Consider the following 19,299-nt stretch of genomic DNA (forward strand, 5'->3'; position numbering starts at 1 on the left):
CAACAATGGTCCAAAAAACTACAGGTGAACACCTTAGGTGACCTCTTTCCAGATGGATCGTTCCTGTCCATGCAACAAACTTGTGACAAGGGATGCAACAACGCCCTAGATACAATCATCTACTACAGAATCCGACACACCCTGCAGACCATTGTTCCTACTTTCCCACTCCAACCCCCCACTTGGCCACTGCTACACGGCGTAATACAAGCTCAAGGATAGGGCCGACTAGTAGCAACATCTAAAAAGCCTTATTGGCCGAAAAACCCCCACAATCCTCAAACCCCAGAAGAAGATGGGCAAGGTCCCTAAATATCACAATATCAGAAGAATCCTGGAAATATATACTAGGCCTCACTAAAAAAGTCACGATAAACACGAGATACAAGCAGATACACTTTAACTATGTCCATCAGGTGTACCACATCACAGCAAAACTCCACGCCCAGAGAGCAACAATATCCACTGCATGTACCTGATGTGGCTCTCCAGAGGCAGACTTCGTGCATCTAGCATGGTCATGCCGAAGTGGCGACGTTCTGTAAATCTGTCCTGGAGAAAACATCAGCAATAAATCGGATTACAATTGAGCCCTGACCCAGTACTGTCCCTGCTGAGTCTGACCAACCAAATACCTGAACCTGCTCGGAAACTGGCGAACTTGCTGCTGGTCCTAGCACGCAGAAGAATATCATGCAGCTGGGGGAGGGGACCACCACCGAATCTGCAACAATGGCTAAAAGATGTCACATACTGCCAAGATGTTGAGTACAGCTACATTAGGACATTGCCCCTTCATGCCCGGCCTCCAGACATCTGGGGCCTATATATAGCATACCTAATATCAACGGATGATGAACTGTCACCACAGACTCCATCCCCAACACACAGCCATAGTGAGTCGCCACAGACCGCTACTACACTCCCTGATATCAGGCAACAGCAAGACATTTGATTTCGAACTACATGGTTGATCGATGGGCAAGACGCGGGAGAAGGGTTTCTAGGGAACTTGATTTACGATGACCAGTCCATGGTCTTGTTTATTATTATTTTTTTTTTATTGTGCGAAAAACCCAATAAAGAAAATGTTTTTAAAAAAAGAGGCGTTGACGAATAGAGACGTTACTGAATGTTGCGGGAAACACAGCAGTAATACTGATGCTTTAGACAACCAGCACAGAAACGTTGAAAATGACTTTCAGCGGAGCGCCATTACCGAACGCTTGAGAACTTGTGTTCCTAAAGGGGGCGGGACTTAAAAGCTACTTTATGGTTTCTGATGCCCTTAACCCAGCCCCTGCTGGAAAGAAAGTCATCAATTGGCCTGGGGAACCAGTTTATGCAGACAGCCAATGGAAGGGGAAGGCAAAGGACAATGGAGGGCAGGAAAGTCAAAGCAGTGTGGGATTTTTGGGTGAGGCCAAGAAAGGAAGAGGCCAAGAGAGGAAAAGGCAGACTGAGGGACCAGACTGAGGAAGGACGGTGGAGCGGAGGTGGAGATTTACTGAGAGCATATTAAAGGTATTGGTTGGTGGGAGAAAGTGGTACCCCCATCCACCTCCCTCCCTACCCACTTACCTGCTGGACCAGAGGTAGTTGCAGCGATCCGTCCTGGCCTCGGTTGCCATAGAAATTGAAAACAGACTTGGTCCATTTTCTTTTTATTATCGTGGCAGCCAGCCTTTTATTTTTTTACTGGATATTGGGCTTGCGCAATATGCGTGGAGCCAGTCTCCGATAAAACAAAAACTATTTGCATCCCGGACAGATAGTTGTCACCCTCTTGTTGAGGGAGTAGAGGGCCGGTAGGCTCTGGTTGGCAGGCCTTTAGCAGCCCAGTACACGCCTCCCACCCGCCCCACCCCGACTGCTACATTCACACTAGACCTTTGAAATGTGTTTGTTAGCAAACATTAAAAGCCCAAATTAAAAGACAATATACTTGCTTAACAAAAAATGTTTAATGAGGAAGTTCTCACTGTTTGAGTCACAGGCACAGTTCTACACATTATCTACACTTCTTTCATCTCTGTATCTACTCATTGACCGCCTGAGCACAATCTTTGTCCCAAGAGTGGAATGCAGACATAATGCTTTCAACACCCGAGTTATGCCTTCAAATTTCACAACATGAAACCAGAATGAAGGATACCTAGAAATCACTTCACACACTTTGCAGCTGCTTCGCCGGCCAAATAATACTGGCGTCCTTTGCACCCAGCACTGCTTGCTGTGGTTTGTACGCCCTCTCTTGACTTGAATATGGCTGTGCGGCACGCAGCACGCTCTGAATACAGGAAGGTTTCAAACCCTCCTCACATCTCTTCACACCAGCTGCTGTCCTCCAGCTCATTTGGAGCCTCTTCTTGCCTATGAATTTCAGCAACGCAGGGTTCCTATTGACTTTTACGGGTGGATGTGCACAACAATCTAGATATGAGCAGCTATTGATGCTTCCTTCTCCACTGCACTTCAAAGGCATGCAGTGCTCCATCTCTGTTATGCCAATCAGCACCACAATGCAGTTTGCTGGAAATTTCCAATGGCGGTCTAGGAGAAACCCACACTTCTTTAGTGCTCCCAACTATTTTGTACACCAAGGCACTATCCACTTTGGGTACAGAGTGTGCCAGCCACGTACCAATGAAGACAGGTGCAACAATGAAGCATGAGGTGGTGAGTAGTAATCTGAGGTCAATAGCAGTGCTAATGCAAGCCACAGATTACACTACTGCGTGGGTCCTCCACAGTTGTGCTCAAAGTCTCATGGCCGAGATGGCCAAAAGTCTATTTATGAGCTAATCAGGGCCTATCCCATTTAGCCCTTGCTTCCCAGTGAAAACAGTCAAAATATTACCTGTGTTCGAATACATGATCAAGCAAATATTCTATGTACCAAGGCTTCTTGCAGCTCCACTGATGTAATGGGGCTGTATATATATATATATATATATATATATATATATATATATATATATATATATATATATATATATATATATATATATATATATATATATATATCAGATCTACAATGAAATACAGGTGGTATGAGATGCTCCAAAAGAAGTTGTGTTAATGTGAGCCACAGTTAAGTTAAAGTGTCTTTAGGGATCCCATACATTTAGTTATTGTTGTGGATTTTGTCATGGTCTCTGCTTCCAAAAGGTCAGGGTTTTCCCAACTCCCTTGGAAGCAGATCCATAACCCAGGTTCCGAGGGCCAACCATTCCCAATTGGGACCTTTTGGACCCAGTCCTGGCGCCAGTGGCACCAGGCTCATAAATATGCCCAGTCCCAGCGCTGGAAGCGCCGGGCTCATAATGCTTGGGTGGACTTACCTGCAGCAGACCATGCTGCTTACTTGCCTGCCAGTTGAGCCTCTGATCCTCTTCTGTTTGGAACTACTTTTCCTGTTGGGTGGGGCAGGAGCCACTCCCTAGATTCAGAACACTGGAACTCTTCTGGAAAGCAGGAACTCTTTTCTTACCTAGGCGTGGCTGTGGAAGGAAACACCTAAGCACTACAGGAGGCTATTTAAACCACACCCGATGGATGAATCTTGCTTTGCGTTATTCTGCATCCTCTGCAGCAGAACGCTCATCGTGTCTTCTGCATCTGATCCTGGGCCTAAGGAAAAAGGCTTACCATCCTGAATCCAGTCTTCAGCAACACCTATAAAGACAAGAAAGAACAGGTTAGCATTACGGTCTTCAGTGACAGCTCTTCACTTACCTGGTCCATCGGCTGTCACCAACGCCTCGCGCTGCATTCCGGCATCTGAAAGACAAAAGCTTACCAACTCTTTGCACGCTCCGGAGGCCTTCGGCGCTGCATCCCGCATCTGAAAGACAAAACAAGGTGCGTTTAAAGACATTGGGGAACTTTAATACTCACGTGCCATTACTCCTTTCCACATCTAACCCAGTGGGTATTCCGGCACCCTGCAGCCGCTCCGAACTTGTACCTGCAAAATAAAAAGACAGTTAGAGCGCATCGTGAAGCAGGCAACAAGCGATAACTTACGTGCTTCCAGGCGCTTCTATTCATCACACGGGCTCGATCTTCAACTCACTTCAGCCCGTCATCCGCCATCGCCGGAACCCTGCAAAACAAGAAACATCATTACTAAAGACTTTAAAGACATTAGAATTACTCGAAACTTACCGTTCGTGCAGTAAACGACGGACAGCAGTCCTCTGAAGTCAAGAGGCCTGCTCCCCTTATCCAGTGAAGAAACTGGTTACAGCACCCTGCCCCGAGGCAGATGGAGAGCACGGCGTTCACTTACCTAAGGTGAGAGCGTTAACCTTTGGGGTTCTACAGGAGAAGAGAAAGGGAAGAAGAGATAGACATTCAATAACCCAGTTCCTTAATCCCATATTTTCTATCTTCAGACATCATACCCTTCGAGTCAGACATACAGTGCACAGAGGTCCAGCCCAAAGAGCCAGCCGTGTGTTACACATCACCTTTGACGATACGGTATACGCCCAGTCAAGACCGGCGCCTCTACGGGAATCAGGTGAGCGTTACAGATTTTGACTTTCGCCATGTTGTTAAGGAAGAGTTTCATCTCTGGGGGTTTTGCTCCGTAACTTTCTGGGTTTCCTAAACAATTTGCTGGCTTGTTTTTATTTTTTTTTAGAGTTTCCTTTTGTTGCCAAAAGAAAACCGGAAACCTTTTTCTGCTATGCTGCACTAAGGAGCCTTTAATGAAATTTGTTATCACGGTGCTGTCAAGTAAGATGGAGGTAGCTTTGATTTAATGTTGGCTACACCAGGGTTGCAGCCACTTTTACTGCATTAGAAGTCCAATATACCTCTATGGCTGCCATTTGGGTACTAATGCCTTTGTAAACTATGCGTCCTGCCATTTTGTTTTGGGCCATCCCGTTGTTTATGTGGATTATTAGGAATAGCCAAAAAGGCAGTTTTGTTATTGTAGGATCATGCTGGGTCCAAAGGTGCCCTTGGTTGTAGTCCTCTAGACTTCATAGTCTTCATCCAGGATGAGTGAACAAGCGTGATTGTTTTTAGGGCCTGCATGATTGACTGGCTGCTAAAACCCTTGTGCTCTCGTATATGATGTGACTGATGCTCACTCAGCTCCTGAATTAACGTATTATCAGTGTGAAGCACTTTATAATCTTTAGATTAGTTACCTGAACTCCTGTATGACTACTGATGGAGATGGGCTGTTGATGAAGACCCTGGTATGGCAGACTTACAGGAGGAGGTCTTGGGGCAGAAGACAGTTTGCTGTTTGAAGTTTAAGCTTACAGGTCTTTAATCAGGAAGCTCTTGAAAACTCATTTTCGAATTTGAAGTTGATCTAATAGTAGGTGTTCACCCATCTGAATGTCCTGCAAGTGTGGTCTTTAAAATATATCATTCACACGCATACAGGGGTTGCAATTTTCATTTCCACACTAAGCCAATCTCACTTATCAGCCATAACCTCCACAACAACAAGTGAAATCATGAATGTGTACCTGGTGATGTAAAGTTTTAAAGTACAGTTCATGGCATGACACGTGTTACTTTTACACGACTGAAAGGTACTCATTTTTCAACCTTTGAAGGATGAAAGACTGGGTTAGTCCTGTTTAGATGGGCACCTTTTAATTACTGGTCATACAAATTTAACTGCAGGTGATGCATTAGCCCTAATGACTCATCTTTCTGGCTGGTATAGCAAAAATAATGAAAAATGTCAGGATCTTTTCATCACTGCTAAAGAGTAGTCTACGCACCCTCATACTAGATCGCCGTAACTTTTTCCGAACATCTCTGCGAATGTCATTTACTGCCACAGATTCCAATTGTTGGTATCGTTGAATTTCTTGGTTTATGGTTCCTTCACTGGCGCCAAGTTTCCTGAATAGAAAAATTGAAGAAAAACACCATTAACAAAATCACTTTCCAAACATTAACTTTCAAAATATATTAATGCCTGCCGATAAGTGTAAAAGCTGCAACCACCCACACTTCTGATTTTATCTTTAGATGACCATTTCCAAAAGAATGCAACCTTTATTAAATCTAGTAAAAGAGTATCCAACCATTTACTAGAATTAATTTATTTGTGTGCAAATCTTTATCATTACTGTACATACTTTTTGAGATTTCTCGAACTTGATTTTGCTAAAAAAAACAAGTCTATTCAGAAATCCTAAATCTTTCACTAAGTGTCTGTGTATAGAACGTCTTACTGCATCGATGAGGTAAACAATCTCTGTGTCAATGTGTTCCATATTTCAGAGAGTTCAAAAACAGTATCCCTATATCGAAAAAGAAATAAATGATCAGGAAGAGCCTCAGGAGGGTTAAAATCAGGAATAAAGACAAACTCAGAGAAATTAATGACAAGTAATGGACCAATGTCTACAAAATGATGTTCACCAATAAGGAAGAAAAGAATTGCTAAGGAGGCATGCCTAGTGTCCGCTTTAATTCACCCATGTTTCAGAATTTGCATCTTTGTTGCATTACTCAAAAGGCACCAAATAAATATTGCAATATTTCTGTTAGGAAAGATTTACCTTTTGCTGCTTTCCCTCTATTCACCCTAATAATGTGCTGCTGTTTAGTACCTGTCCTGACTTTTGGAGGCAAGTGAAGCCTTTTTACTTCACTTGCCTTGCTAAATTCATCTGATTGGGGGTACTGATCAGTCCCTTATGGTTTTCAGTGCAGGGGACTCTGTCCTCCATTGTGGAATTTTTTTATTTTTCACTGCACTCTTCTTCACTAAAGTTAAGTGTGGTAGGGATACTTTGAGTACCCTATAACTTTGATATTCGTAACTTTGTGGTTACTTGCATGATGTTTACAAGACGGGCTGGTGGCAGGTAACATTTTTCTACTGTGTTGCTTTCTTTTTTACTTTGATTTTTATTAAGTTTTTCGGCAAGTACCATAAGAATGATCAACCAACGGTATCAACAGTAGCATTCCAATATTTCCCTGCTACCCCATCCCCTTTTACCCTCCACCCCCACACATAGGCTACCTTGATTGTCAGTCCATTTCGACTCTTAGAGTTATTAGTCAGGACCAGAGACTCAACTCTTCCTGGTGCAGAGCATTCTTAGATGTAGATACTATACACAATGTCGGTCCCCACCAACATGGGTGCTATATGGGGATTGGACCCTGTCATGCAGGTTGGCTTTAAGGCAGGGGTTTTCCCCTCCCTCTCGCAGCAAAAATAGGCCCCATTCAATCTACTGTGTTTCTTTTAATGGTCTTGTAGACTTTTGCATTTTAACACTTAGTGCCATTTAGAGTACAGTATACTCTAAAATGGCTGTGCCACGAGAATTTTGCCTGTCCTTTGACCATTTAGTATTTGGCCACCTTCCTGCTCTCTCACGGCTGTATTTGCCATATATTATAAGTCCTTTCCTAGGGAAAGCTCCAGTTTTTCCAGGAAAACAGCAGTGTGCAATGTGTGGGTGGATGTGGGAGCTGGGACTGTCTGGTCTCAGTCCACATCCATGCCAAAGTGTGTCTGTTGCGGGGCAGGTGTGGTGGCCGGAGGCTGTCCATGATTGGACAGTCCTTGTTAGTTTCTATGGTGCAGATCCCTACCTTTGGTGGGGTAGGGGCGACTCCAGCTTGAATCCAGGATACATTTTGCGCTAGTACATAATGAATCATAGAATGGTACAAAACATGAAAATTGTGTCAGAAATAAACTATGAAACAGGATAATGAAAATTCAAGAAGCAGACAGAGTTAATGGTCTTTAAGTAGTGTGCGGAACATAGCAAGAGAACAGGCAGAGTGAATGTGCAGCGGAAGAGCATTCCAATATTTAGGAGCTAACCAGGAAAGGGCTTGAAAACTTGATCGAGCACAGGTTGGTCGAGGTACAGACAAGAGGAATAAAGAGGCAGAAAAAAGAGAACGAGAGTGAGTGAACAAAGAAACTAGAGAAGAATAAAAGAGGAGCTTGACCGTTATAAACATTTATAGACAATACAAGAAATTAAATAGAAGATGATAGCTGAAGGTGAGCCAGCAAAGAAAGATAAGGGTGGCAGATGTAGAAGTTTGAGGTGGAAGATAAAATAGAAGGCGGATAGTGGAATTACAAATAGACTGAAGTGGGACTAGGGTATAATCAGGAAGACTGAACAGAAGTGCAGAGCAGTAATCTAGTTGGGAATAAACAAAAGAGGTAATAAGAATTTTGGTAGCTTGGAACATCAAAAATGGCCACATTTTAGTGAGGATATCAAAAAGTGAATCAAGAGGATTTAGCCAAGCTAGAAATATGGGATGAGAAAGAGGTGCAAGTCAAAAATGACCCCAAAAGGTCTAGCCCAAGATGAAAAGGGAAGATGAGATGGGGGACAAAAGAACTGAGTGGCAACAGGTGGATAAGAAGGAGGGAAATGCAGAATCTGGGTTTTTGTAGGATTAAGATGTAGTGAGTGTGACAGCGTCCAGGTCTGGAGAGTAGGGAGACAGGCAGAAAGAGTGGAATAAACAGAGTTTTACAAAGAAGAGAAAGAAAATATAATGTGTGTGTCATCTGCCTAGAGTGACATGAAAGCTCAAAGGAAGCAATGATTTTGGATGACGGAGAAGTGTAAAGAGAGAGTAATAATGGACCTTATACAGAGATATGGGAGACTCCAAAGCATAAAGGAAGAACAGCTGAAGACGTTCGCAGACTTTTAAGACACTGTGCCAAGCAGAGACCCCTATGAGGAGGAGCATCTCAATGAAGACCCAGAAATTGCTGTTTCAGCCGACCAGCATTGTCTTCTTCAACCATCCCAGCGAAGCCCTGCCCCTTTGCTCATCTCCAGAAAGCCTTCATTGGTGCTTTAATCCCTGGACCGGTAGGAACAGCCAGTCTCGACCCCTGCTCGAGGATCCTGCTGGTGGAAGTCTTTGAAAGAGCGACCCGTAACCATTCTGTGTGCTACCACACTGCATCGCTCACTGTCGCAAATTTGCACTTGGGACTCTGCAGACTATTGACTTGTGAAACAAGAGGCCTCCTGCTGAAGCTGAAACTCTCCAGAACAAAGCGGGCCTTCCAGGACCAGCTTCTTTGTTTCCACCATTTCTTTTAAGTGGGCTAATACTGATCTCGCCCTGCATCATGTCCCGTGGGACTTGTGAGGTTGTTGACAACGTGGTGGTCCTTTCTTCATTATGCCAGGGTCGTCCAGCTTTACAAGCCCAGGAGCTGCCGACTAGCCGGACCTAAATCCTGATGCTGATCGTGACCTCTGCAACCGCAACCCCGAAAATCCTTCATTGGAACCAAGTCACAGAGAACGAGGCCCAGCATTTTCAGGAGTTGCCAAGGTAGTCCCTGAGTGAATCAAAGTAGAAGGGGTGAGTAAACATAACTATTCCTACCCCCTCACCTTCATAGTGTTTAACAGGTGCAAAGTCATTACCCTACACCTCTCCTTTTTGCTGACCGTGATAGGTGGAGTTCTGGTCAAGAATTCTCCCATGGATTCTCCCTAAGATGGTTGGATTGGGAGACGTTCTGCTAAGAATCTTTCTACAATCCTTCTACTACTTTGAAACACTTACAAACTGCCTGTTGGCTTTGCCAACTCTCCAACTGCTGAAAAGCACTGCATTGGCACCTGCGACTATAAGGGCACTAGCCCCCCTCTTTTCTAGGTATGGAAGGACTTTTTAAGGTGCTGTGGCTTATTTCATAATGCTGTGTATGGTGTTTATAACTCCTTTCTTTTCTACATGTTCGTGTTCTTAATTGTTTTTTACTTACTTGTTCTTTATTCACTTGCTTTGATACAATACAGTTGCTAATAGTGTTTTAACATTCAAAAGTAAAGTGTTAGTGCTCTGTAGCCAAAGCACCCCAAAAGAGACTGTGTATATAACAGGTGTTTATAATAGTAGTGTATGCTTAGAGTGATACTTACCTGTGGTTTTCAATTGCTTGGAATCTGTCAAAGACCTTAATAAATTTCATTTGTATACATTCTACCTAATTTGCATTATTAGAAGTGCTCTGCGTGTGCTTAACTGAAACTTTCCTCACCCTCACGCTGTCCTAAGTATAAGCCTCGCTGCTCAGTACACGACCCAGATAGAGCTTCGCTAGACATTAGTGTCTTTCCCGGTTTAACAAAATTGGGTGGCCCCTCAGAATCTGTCCATAGGGTTGCTTCTGAAAATCCATCTCAACCATTTCTATACAGCATAGGTAATGAACAGGCATGGCTGCACCAGAACATACTACTGTAAGCACAGTCAACAGTTTTCAAATGCAATGCCAGACATCCAGTCAAGTAGAGTACTGTTTAATGTTTCTCAGAATGCTTTGAAGCTGCTTCAAGGTTGTATGTGGGCACTATAAAACATCTTGAACTAATTAAATAAACAAATGTTCTGTTACATGGGATTTATAAAGCGCACACCAAAGCGCCCATGACCATATTGAGTGACCACTGATAAGCTGAACTGTGCTACAATTTGGTATAGGTAGGTGGGGTCGTTGAGTGAAAGGTCTCAGCAAAGAAAGTCTGGTGCTTATAGGCCTTCCCCATTTCATACTAGTATGGAATGGGTTTGTGACAATGTACTGTATGTGCAATGTTTGCTGCTCTTAGGCTGGTGGTTTGTTACCTATTGGGCCCTTACATTTCTGACGTGTAGGAATGTACTGGCTTAGGTTGTGGCATCTGCTGCCTGGCAGGTTTATTAAATTGACATATGAGCATGTCTGTAATTCATGGTTGCTGATGTCAGGGAGCGGGGCTTGTCTACAGGAATACCATGTTGTAGGTGTGTGGGGTGAGAGATGGATGTTTGGAGTAGGGGTGGATGGAGGGGGGTTGGGTATCTAGGGGCCCACCCCAAACCCGTTCCTGGCCAGGTTTTAGCTGATTTGTTAATGTCCATGTGATTCTTGTTCATCACTTTCAGTGGGGCGAGTCTGGGCGCCGAAAGACCACGAGACTGAAATCTTTGGTTCTCCAGATGTTTAGGACTACAACTCTCAGTCAAACATGAGGTCTCATGAGAGTTTTAGTAGAGAATGTCTTGAGTGCCTCAGGTGGTAGACCCATGCAACAGACCCTCTCTCTCTGGTTCTAACATGTATGAATGTGTTGGCCCTCAGAGATGATGAATGAGCTTCTGTGTGGTTCCTGTTTGATGCAATCCAACACATGGGCTCACTTACCAAAAGATCCTATTCACCTCTTACCTATAGGAGTGTGATGGTGTGCAATCAGTTCAATGAGCAGCACTAAAAGGAGGGGGAGCTAATTCCCATAGTCCATCCCCATTTACTACCTCATTGTGCAGGCTTGTGGCATTGGTATATGTTATTTGTAGGGGATTAGTAGAGGTGTAGTGAGGATTGTCATTTGAGGACTGATGGGTGAGTATCAACTTGTTCACCAACTGTGCTGACAGTACTTGTGTGGTTCTGAAAGGAGAACATTGATCATAAAAAAAATACATTAATTATTTCTAAATAGAAAGAATTCTTCCTGGTCAGTGTTAGACAAAGAGAAGCAAGCATTTTCTCAGTGTCGAATTTGTGCATAAGGACATTGAAGGAGGATGACGCAGTGTCAATTATATGAGTAGTAGTAGGTTTGTGTGCACTTTGGGTGCATGTTGTGATGTTTTTTTTTTTAATTTGATTTTATTAAGTTTTAACACATAACAGTTCTCTCAATAAGAAAAGAGAAAAAAGAAAAGGTTACATATGCATCCATATTCGTTACACAGGTGGAAGTAATTCCAATATACAGTGCTTAGTTTCATTTCTATACATCCGACGGTATAGCAATGGAAAAAACCAACATATTTTTCTCGTTCTCTTTATACTTTTACACCTTCTCCCCTCCCCCCACCCCTCACGGACTAAGAAATCGTGTTACCAAGGAGTTGTGTTTTCATGGTCATGTGCTCGTTGTCGCAGGCTGAAACTGTTTCGATGTGGCGTGTCCAGGGACTCGCCATAAGGAGGGTATCTTGTCATGATTCTACTGATGCCTGAGAGATAGCGTAGAAGCCGTCTCATAACGGGTAGAGGGGGAATGGTACCCAAGAGGAGAAGGACCTAGTCGGGCCCTATGGACAGTGAACCTTATCTCCATTTGGGGTTGGATGTCTGTTCGATGTGTTTGCTTAGGAAATCTGCCCACAGGACTTCACACTGTGTTGCCCTGCCGTGGAGAGATGCAGTAATTTTCTCCATAGTACATATGTTCATTGCAACATTAATCCATTCATTCTCGGTCGGGGTCATAATTGATTTCCATTTGGTGGCAAGTAATGCCCGAGCAGCGAGCAACAGATGGGGAGCTAGGCCTTGGACTCTCTGCCACTCCTCCTCTATTTTCTCGAGACCGAACAGGACAAGATGGGGGTCCGCCGTTCTTTGAATCGCGTCCAGGTGTCTAATCCATCCCAAGACCTCATCCCAATAGATCTTAATCTTAGGACATCCCCACCACATGTGCCAATAGTCTGCGATTTGTCCACATTGACGCCAACAGAAGGGGGAGGATGATTGATACATTTTGGATAGTTTGTAAGGGTCATACTGCCAGCGATAGCGATGCAAGAGTTTGATGGAATGGAGTTTATATTGGCACGATATGGAAGTGCGTGTTGCCATGCGGCACATTTTATCCCACACGTCTTCATCAATTTCCGACCCCATGTCATTCCCCCAACGTGCTCTGAAGTTGTGTGTTCCCTCTTCCCGCCTCCACCAGTAATTTGTACATGGCAGAAATCAGGCCCTTCCCGTCGGTCTTGGAGTCCAACAGTTTTTCGAAGGGGGTGAGCTCCCTACTCAGTTTTTCCTTCCATGCTGCCTTTGTTAAGACCCCTTTGATGTGTAAGTAGTGGAAAGTGGACAGCACACCTATATTTAGGGCCTCTGTTAGCTCCGGGAGAGTGATAAAGGAATCGTTTCGGAGAAGCTGGCCCACCCTTTTGGGTGGTATTTATGCCCGGGGACCATAGGTGGCTCAGTGGAGATGGCCATGTTGTGATTTCTCTCATCTCTGGATCCTCCCTCCATATTTCCCATATGGTGGCAAAGAGCGGATGCCCCTTCGTCCTCCTCAACACTCTCTTTCGTGGGGCCCATAGCCACTCCAAGAGTGTTCCTGGGTCTAAATAGTGGTTGTCCATTGCTATCCACTGTGGGTCTTTTTGGTTACTTAAGTGAGGGACGAGCACCCGTAATTGGGCAGCAACATAATACTTCTTGAGGTCTGGGAGGCCTACACCTCCTTTATCTTTGGATAACGTTAATGTGTTGTCCTGGCTTTTTTCCCACGCCACAGGAATTTCAGGGTCGCTTTTCTAACCTTGGTGAAGTATTGCTTCGGTATTTTAATGGGAAGCATCTGAAAGGGGTAGAGAAACCTCGGGAGACAAGTCATTTTGATGGCGTTAAGTCGGCCAAGCCACGAGATTGTCAATTTGTCCCACCTGGCAAGATCGGCATGGAATTTGGCAAGAAGCTGTGGAAAGTTTGCTTCATAAAGAGTGTCCATTTGTTTCATAATTCGAATCCCTAAATATCGCATGGTGTCATGTTCAAGCGTCAGTCCAAGGGAGGAATGTTTCGTTTCGTTTACCTCTGCCGCCCCCTGGAGGGGGAACAATATGGATTTGGACCAATTGTCCTTGAACCCTGATAACTGACCATATTCTTCAAGGAGGGATGTAGCTCGGGGAATGGATCTTTCAGGATTGACCACATGCAGGAGAATGTCATCGGCATACAATGCCAACTTGTACTCTGTGTATCCCAGGTGCATCACTTTTATACTGGTGTCCGTTCTCATCTTGTGTGCTAATGGTTCAAGCGATAAAGCAAACAGGATGGCCGACAGTGGGCATCCATGTCGGGTACCCCGCTTCAGTTGGAACCACCTAGAATATAACCCATTTACAAATACCGAAGCTGTAGGCATTGAATAGATCGCCTGGATTCCCTTTCTAAGCTTGGGGCTCATCCCAATTTTTCGAAGGACTCCCATTAGAAAGTCCCAATCTACCCTATCAAATGCTTTTTCTTAATCAATGGAAAATAGTGAAGGATCAGTGTTCAGGTTGTGGGAGGCATGTACCAAGTGCAGGGTCTTGCGCATGGTGTCTGCACCCTGGCGACCCAGTATAAAGCATACCTGGTCAGGGTGGATGAGGCAGGGCATGTAAGTTTCAATCCTAGCTGCCAAGACCCTTGTGTATATCTTTGCATCTAAGTTGAGTAGGGAGATAGGACGATATGATCTGCATTTCTTGGGATCTCTCCCTTCTTTTGGGATGACAGTTATGAGTGCTTTGACAAATGAATCCGGAGGTTCCCCCGTCTCCAGGATCTTATTAAATAGTTTCATTAGAAAGGGTGTGAGCTGTGAGGAAAATGTCTTGTAAAAACCTGCAGTATACCCATCTTCGCCTGGGGATTTACCTAGCGTTAGTCGTTTGATGGCCTCCTGAATCTCCTCCTCAGTTATGGGGGCGTCCAGGGTCTCAGACTCAATGTATGTCAGTTTGGGCATATCGATACCAGCTAGATAGGATTGAATGCTAGACAGGTCTGATTCCGTCTCTGGGGTATACAGTGCTTCATAGAAGTCTGCAAAGGTTTCGGGGATGGTGGTCCTACTTATAACCGTGTTGGGTCCTCCATCAACTATTTCCTGTACTCTGCGTTCTGCCTGCTGTGCTCGTAGCCTGGCTGCCAACAACGTGTCTGCTTTGTCTCCTTTCTCATAACATTTTTGTCTTAGGAAAAGAAGTTCACGAGCTATTTGGTCGTGTTCTAGGAGACGGAGTCCCTCCCTTTTTTTTCCTTGCTTCACTGACTTTTTCATGGTCCATTATGTCCCCTTCCTTTGCTTCATTATCTAGTTGGGCGATTTCTCTACGGAGTCTATTTTCAATCAGGGTTCTCTCTCTCTTTTTATTGGCTCCCTCCCTCATCAGGACCCCCCTCCAGGTCGCCTTGCCCGCATCCCAAACCCCTTATGTAGAGACCTCCCCGGTATCGTTCAATCGAAGGTAATCAGCAATTTCAGTTTCCATTTCCGATTTAAAAACAGGGTCTTTCCATAGAGTCTCGTTGCATTTCCATTTTCCACCTCTAACTGGTAGGGATTCCCATATTATATCGGCGGTCACCATGTCATGGTCAGACAATGTGATCGGTGTGATTTCTGTGTATGAGGCTGTATCGCATAGATCTCTTGAGAGGTAGAGGTAGTCAATGCGGGTGAGTGTATTGTGTGGGGCTGAGAAAAAGGTGTAAGCTCTCACCATGGGGTGCAATCGTTTCCACACATCAGTCAATCCATACAATTCCATCATCACCCTGAATTGGACGTGGTCTCCTCCGAGTTTATCATCACGTGTTTCTGGGTTACCGGGTTTCCAATCTAACGTGGGATCTGCACATGTATTAAAATCTCCTCCAAGGATGATATGAGCCGTTGACTCTAGCATGATTTGGGGATTGTTTTGGAGAGGAATCTAACCTGCCCTACGTTAGGGGAGTAGATTGTGGCGATCGTAGTGGACACATTCCCAATGGTCCCTGAAACAAGCAAGGCTCGGCCTTCTGCATCTGACCAAACCTTTGTGGTCTTGAAGTCTATCCCCTTCTTAATGATTATTCCCACTCCCCCCCTCTTTAATGGTCCAGAGCCCCAGAATTCAATCCTGGATTGCCTCCCCAGGACCGCCCTCTCCTCACCCTTCATATATTTAGTCTCCTGCAATAAAAGGATATCGATATTTGATCTGCGAAACTCTCTAAAGACAAGTGACCTCTTGGTCGGTGAATTAAGGCCTTTGATGTTCAGCGTTCCCACCATTATGGCACCCCTGCTCTATGGTTCAGCGGTCATCGTAACAACGGCTTCTGCGACCATACATACTCTGACCATTTCAACCCGCTTTCTCTGTGTTTAAACAACCACGTAACCATTGTACTGTTCATAGCTCTTGAATATCCCCTTGATTTGACACGTGGCCCTGTCCGTCTTCCCCACCCCCCCTCCCCCCTTCCTTCTTCCTGAGTTCGGTGGCGTCCGATCGAGCTTAGTTAAACGCACTAGCCCGGAACCGAACCACCAGTAGAAACCGTTACCTCACGGTCCCCTTGCAAAATAAGCATCAACATAAGTAATGAGCCCCCGGTAACCCCCCCCCCCCCCGAGCGAGCACATTTCTGCAAGATAAGTGGAGGTCTCAATCACGTTACCCCAATAAACACCCATGTTTACCCCTTATCAAATGTCAATTCAAGCAAAGAGTACCATACTTGTCGAGGGTCAGCTGCCCCTTTCTGGGGAGCCGTTTCCCCTGCGATATTTCCTTGAGCCTTTCACCTTCTTCCTCTTTGGACCCTGTATCTGCCATTCCCTCCCGTCCTTGGGGGCATGGTCACGGGATTCCTCTCGATCCTGCGGGCCTAGTAAGTCAGATATGCAAGCTTTGATTTGTTGCTCAGAGCTCAACCTGATCCTTGTGCCTTCATGTTCGAAAGAAGAGAAAAGGGGTATCCCCATCTATAGCGTGTGTCACGAGATTTAAGCCATGTTGTGAGTGGTTTACACATTTTCCTCAGGGCCAATGTCAGGGAGGAGAGGTCCTGGTATATCGTTATTTGGGATCTATTTAGGGAGATGGTGCTCCCGCTCCTCGCCTTTTCCAACACTCTCATCCTATCTTGATAACGGTGAAATCTTGCCAGGACTGATCTCGGGCCTCCAGGTGGGCCTCCCGCTCTATGAATGCGCTCTGTCTTGGGTTCACCAATGTTGTCATCGGCAACCAGGAACTTGATGATGTCGTGAAGGGTTGTTTTCAGGTCCTCTTCTGTTTCTTGGGAATCCCAAAAAAACATAGGTTGTTTCTCCTTTCACGATTCTCCAAATCGTCCATCTTAAGTCTAAACTCCTGCTCTCTTTGTTCGAGCTCAGTTATTCTGTGGGCCAGCTGTGTTTCCAAGACATCGATTGAGGCCTGGTTGTTTTCGACACCTTCAACCCTATCCTCCATGTTGTCAAGGTGCTGTGTAAGTTTATCAATCTTTCCTCCTATATTGGCTCCCATGTTCCTTATTTCCGCCAGTAAATCTGATGTCTCCTTTTGTGGCGGCGGTTTCTGTATCTGTGATTGGCAATGTGGCCATTTTGGAGCTGACGTCGATTCGGGGTATCGAACAGTATGCGTATATGGCAAGTTTCTGTCGGGCATTCATGCGCCTTATGTCGTAGTTCCAACATGTCGGACAGTGCCGCTGCTGGAACGCCTGTTGCCACAGAGGAGGCACACGCCCCAAGGTCACTTATTTCATGCTTCTATTTTCCGTCCCAAGACAGACCGTTTTAAAAGTATCTCCGGGGGCCTTTCCCTCTGTGAGGTAGATGCATCCGTTATTAAAGTCTGGGCAAGGTCATTGTCCTCTGGCGGGTGGACGGAAGGGGGAACAAGGGCAGACACTTACTTCTCTTGGGCCGTGGTGAGCACAAGCACCACGCTGCGTGCGTCCCAGGTCTCAGGCCGCACCCCAACCCAGTGGCGGGCCCGCCTTGCTTGGTCCGCCAGGGGGAGGCGACCTGATCCCGCCGCGAAGGTTCGTTTTTGGCGGAAGAGGAAGCACTGGGCCCGTGCCTCCGTTTTCTTCTCGGGGTGCCCGGCGTCCGACCGCTTCCAAAGTTCTCCCCGCTCCTTTCTCCACTATTGCGGTCTAATGTCTGCTCCGCCGGGTCCACCCATCCAGGATAGGCGTTGTGTGGACGCGGGGGCCCAGCCTCCAGCGTGCGCTCCACTGGGTGTTGCTCTCAGCAGGCCAAGAGTTCCGGGCAGAGTCGAGGCCAATTCTAGTTTAGTTTTCACCTCCACAGTTTCACGACGATATTTGGTGGAAGCCGGGGCCGTTTTCGCCTGGGATTTCTTCCATACGTGGCGAGTACCTTCACAGACCTTCGTCTCGAATTTCCACCCAAGGGGGGGGGTCAAAAACGGGGGCTCATTCCGTTTTTCGGGACCTCGGGACAGGAGCTCACGCAGGAGAGGATCACAACAGCGCGCAACCTGGTGCCACCCATTTTGTGATGTTTGATGCCTCTGGTTTGGTGTGTGCTGATATTTTATTAAATGTGAGACGTGGTGATTGGCTGAGAGGTGCTTGCCGATCTAGGTTGATTCAGAAGTAGATTTCATCACTGCTGATCTGCTACGTAAGGAGTGCTACCGTCCTAGATATGTGGTGCAGAGGGCAATGGGCTGGTGATATGGATGCTGTGGAAGGTGACGTGGGACATGACATGATGTTGTGGGGCAGAGTGAATTGGTAGGTGTGGTGGGATATGATGGGGGTCAAAATTGGCAAAATGGGGCATCCGGACGGTATTCTAAGACTAATTATTGGTTTACACAATAGTACTGTGAAGAATCTCATGATGTCGTCACTGCTTCTGAAAGGGGGGGGGGGGCATTCCCATTAGGCCAGAGTGGTGAGACTGCTACCTGACATTCCACCTGGGGGTGGTACTCAGAGGGTGGAGAGGAAGCCCCCTTTGGGACCAGTGACCACCACATCGGGATAACACGTAACCCCCACCAAGCACATGATCCCGATACCCCATTCCACACTTACTCCATCTATTCTTCACCCCCTTCCTCTTCAAACCTACCCTCATACCCTATGTATGTTTCTAAGGCATTCCAAATAGCGAGTAGAGAGACGAGGAGTCTTAGTGAGTTACTACATCAACACTAACTTAGTACTAAGAAGAGGAGATAATGCGGAGCAATACTGAGTAACCATTGGAACCACTTTCAATAGTCTAGTGGTTCACGAACAGTGATTGGAGAAAACAAGACAAAAACCAATGATGGACATGACAAGGCGTCAAAGCCCTCCATGGAGAAACCACGAGAGCCAGAACAAGCCCAACGTGCAGGTGGGTGCTGATCTGGATGCCGATAGGAAGGAGAGAGGGTCCGGTCAGGTACCACGCGGCCCACGAGCGGACCAAGACTCCAGACGCCCCAGAGAACGGGGGAACGCGAAAGTGCAGAAATACAATCTCCCTGAATGGAAGAAGGTTGCAGAGTTGCCGCAGGCAAAAGGAAGCACTGGAAAATTACTGGAGTGCCATAAGCAAGACTCATGACGCCCCATAGAACCGGGATCCACGAGAGTGCAGAAACACCCTCTCCCTGAAGGGAAGAAGCCTGTGGAGCTGCTGCAGGGAAAATGAAGCCCTGGAAAGTTACCAGAGTGCCGCGAAC

At 45.8% G+C, this 19,299-nt stretch overlaps 1 protein-coding gene across 11 annotated transcripts in view; it reads right to left on the minus strand.

Annotated features, from left to right (window-relative positions):
* The window catches only part of BLTP1 (bridge-like lipid transfer protein family member 1), a 2,946,455-nt gene that overhangs the window by 537,721 nt on the left and 2,389,435 nt on the right, over positions 1-19,299 (minus strand). For all 11 annotated transcript variants that reach the window (XM_069631149.1, XM_069631145.1, XM_069631146.1 and 8 more), the window contains one exon: positions 5,760-5,883. In XM_069631149.1, coding sequence (XP_069487250.1) covers positions 5,760-5,883 — 124 coding nt within the window. The remainder of the gene's footprint in view (positions 1-5,759; positions 5,884-19,299) is intronic.

This window comes from Ambystoma mexicanum, chromosome 6q (assembly GCF_040938575.1).
Source record: "Ambystoma mexicanum isolate Mex_15411 chromosome 6q, UKY_AmexF1_1, whole genome shotgun sequence".
In the NCBI taxonomy this organism is placed as follows: domain Eukaryota; kingdom Metazoa; phylum Chordata; class Amphibia; order Caudata; family Ambystomatidae; genus Ambystoma; species Ambystoma mexicanum.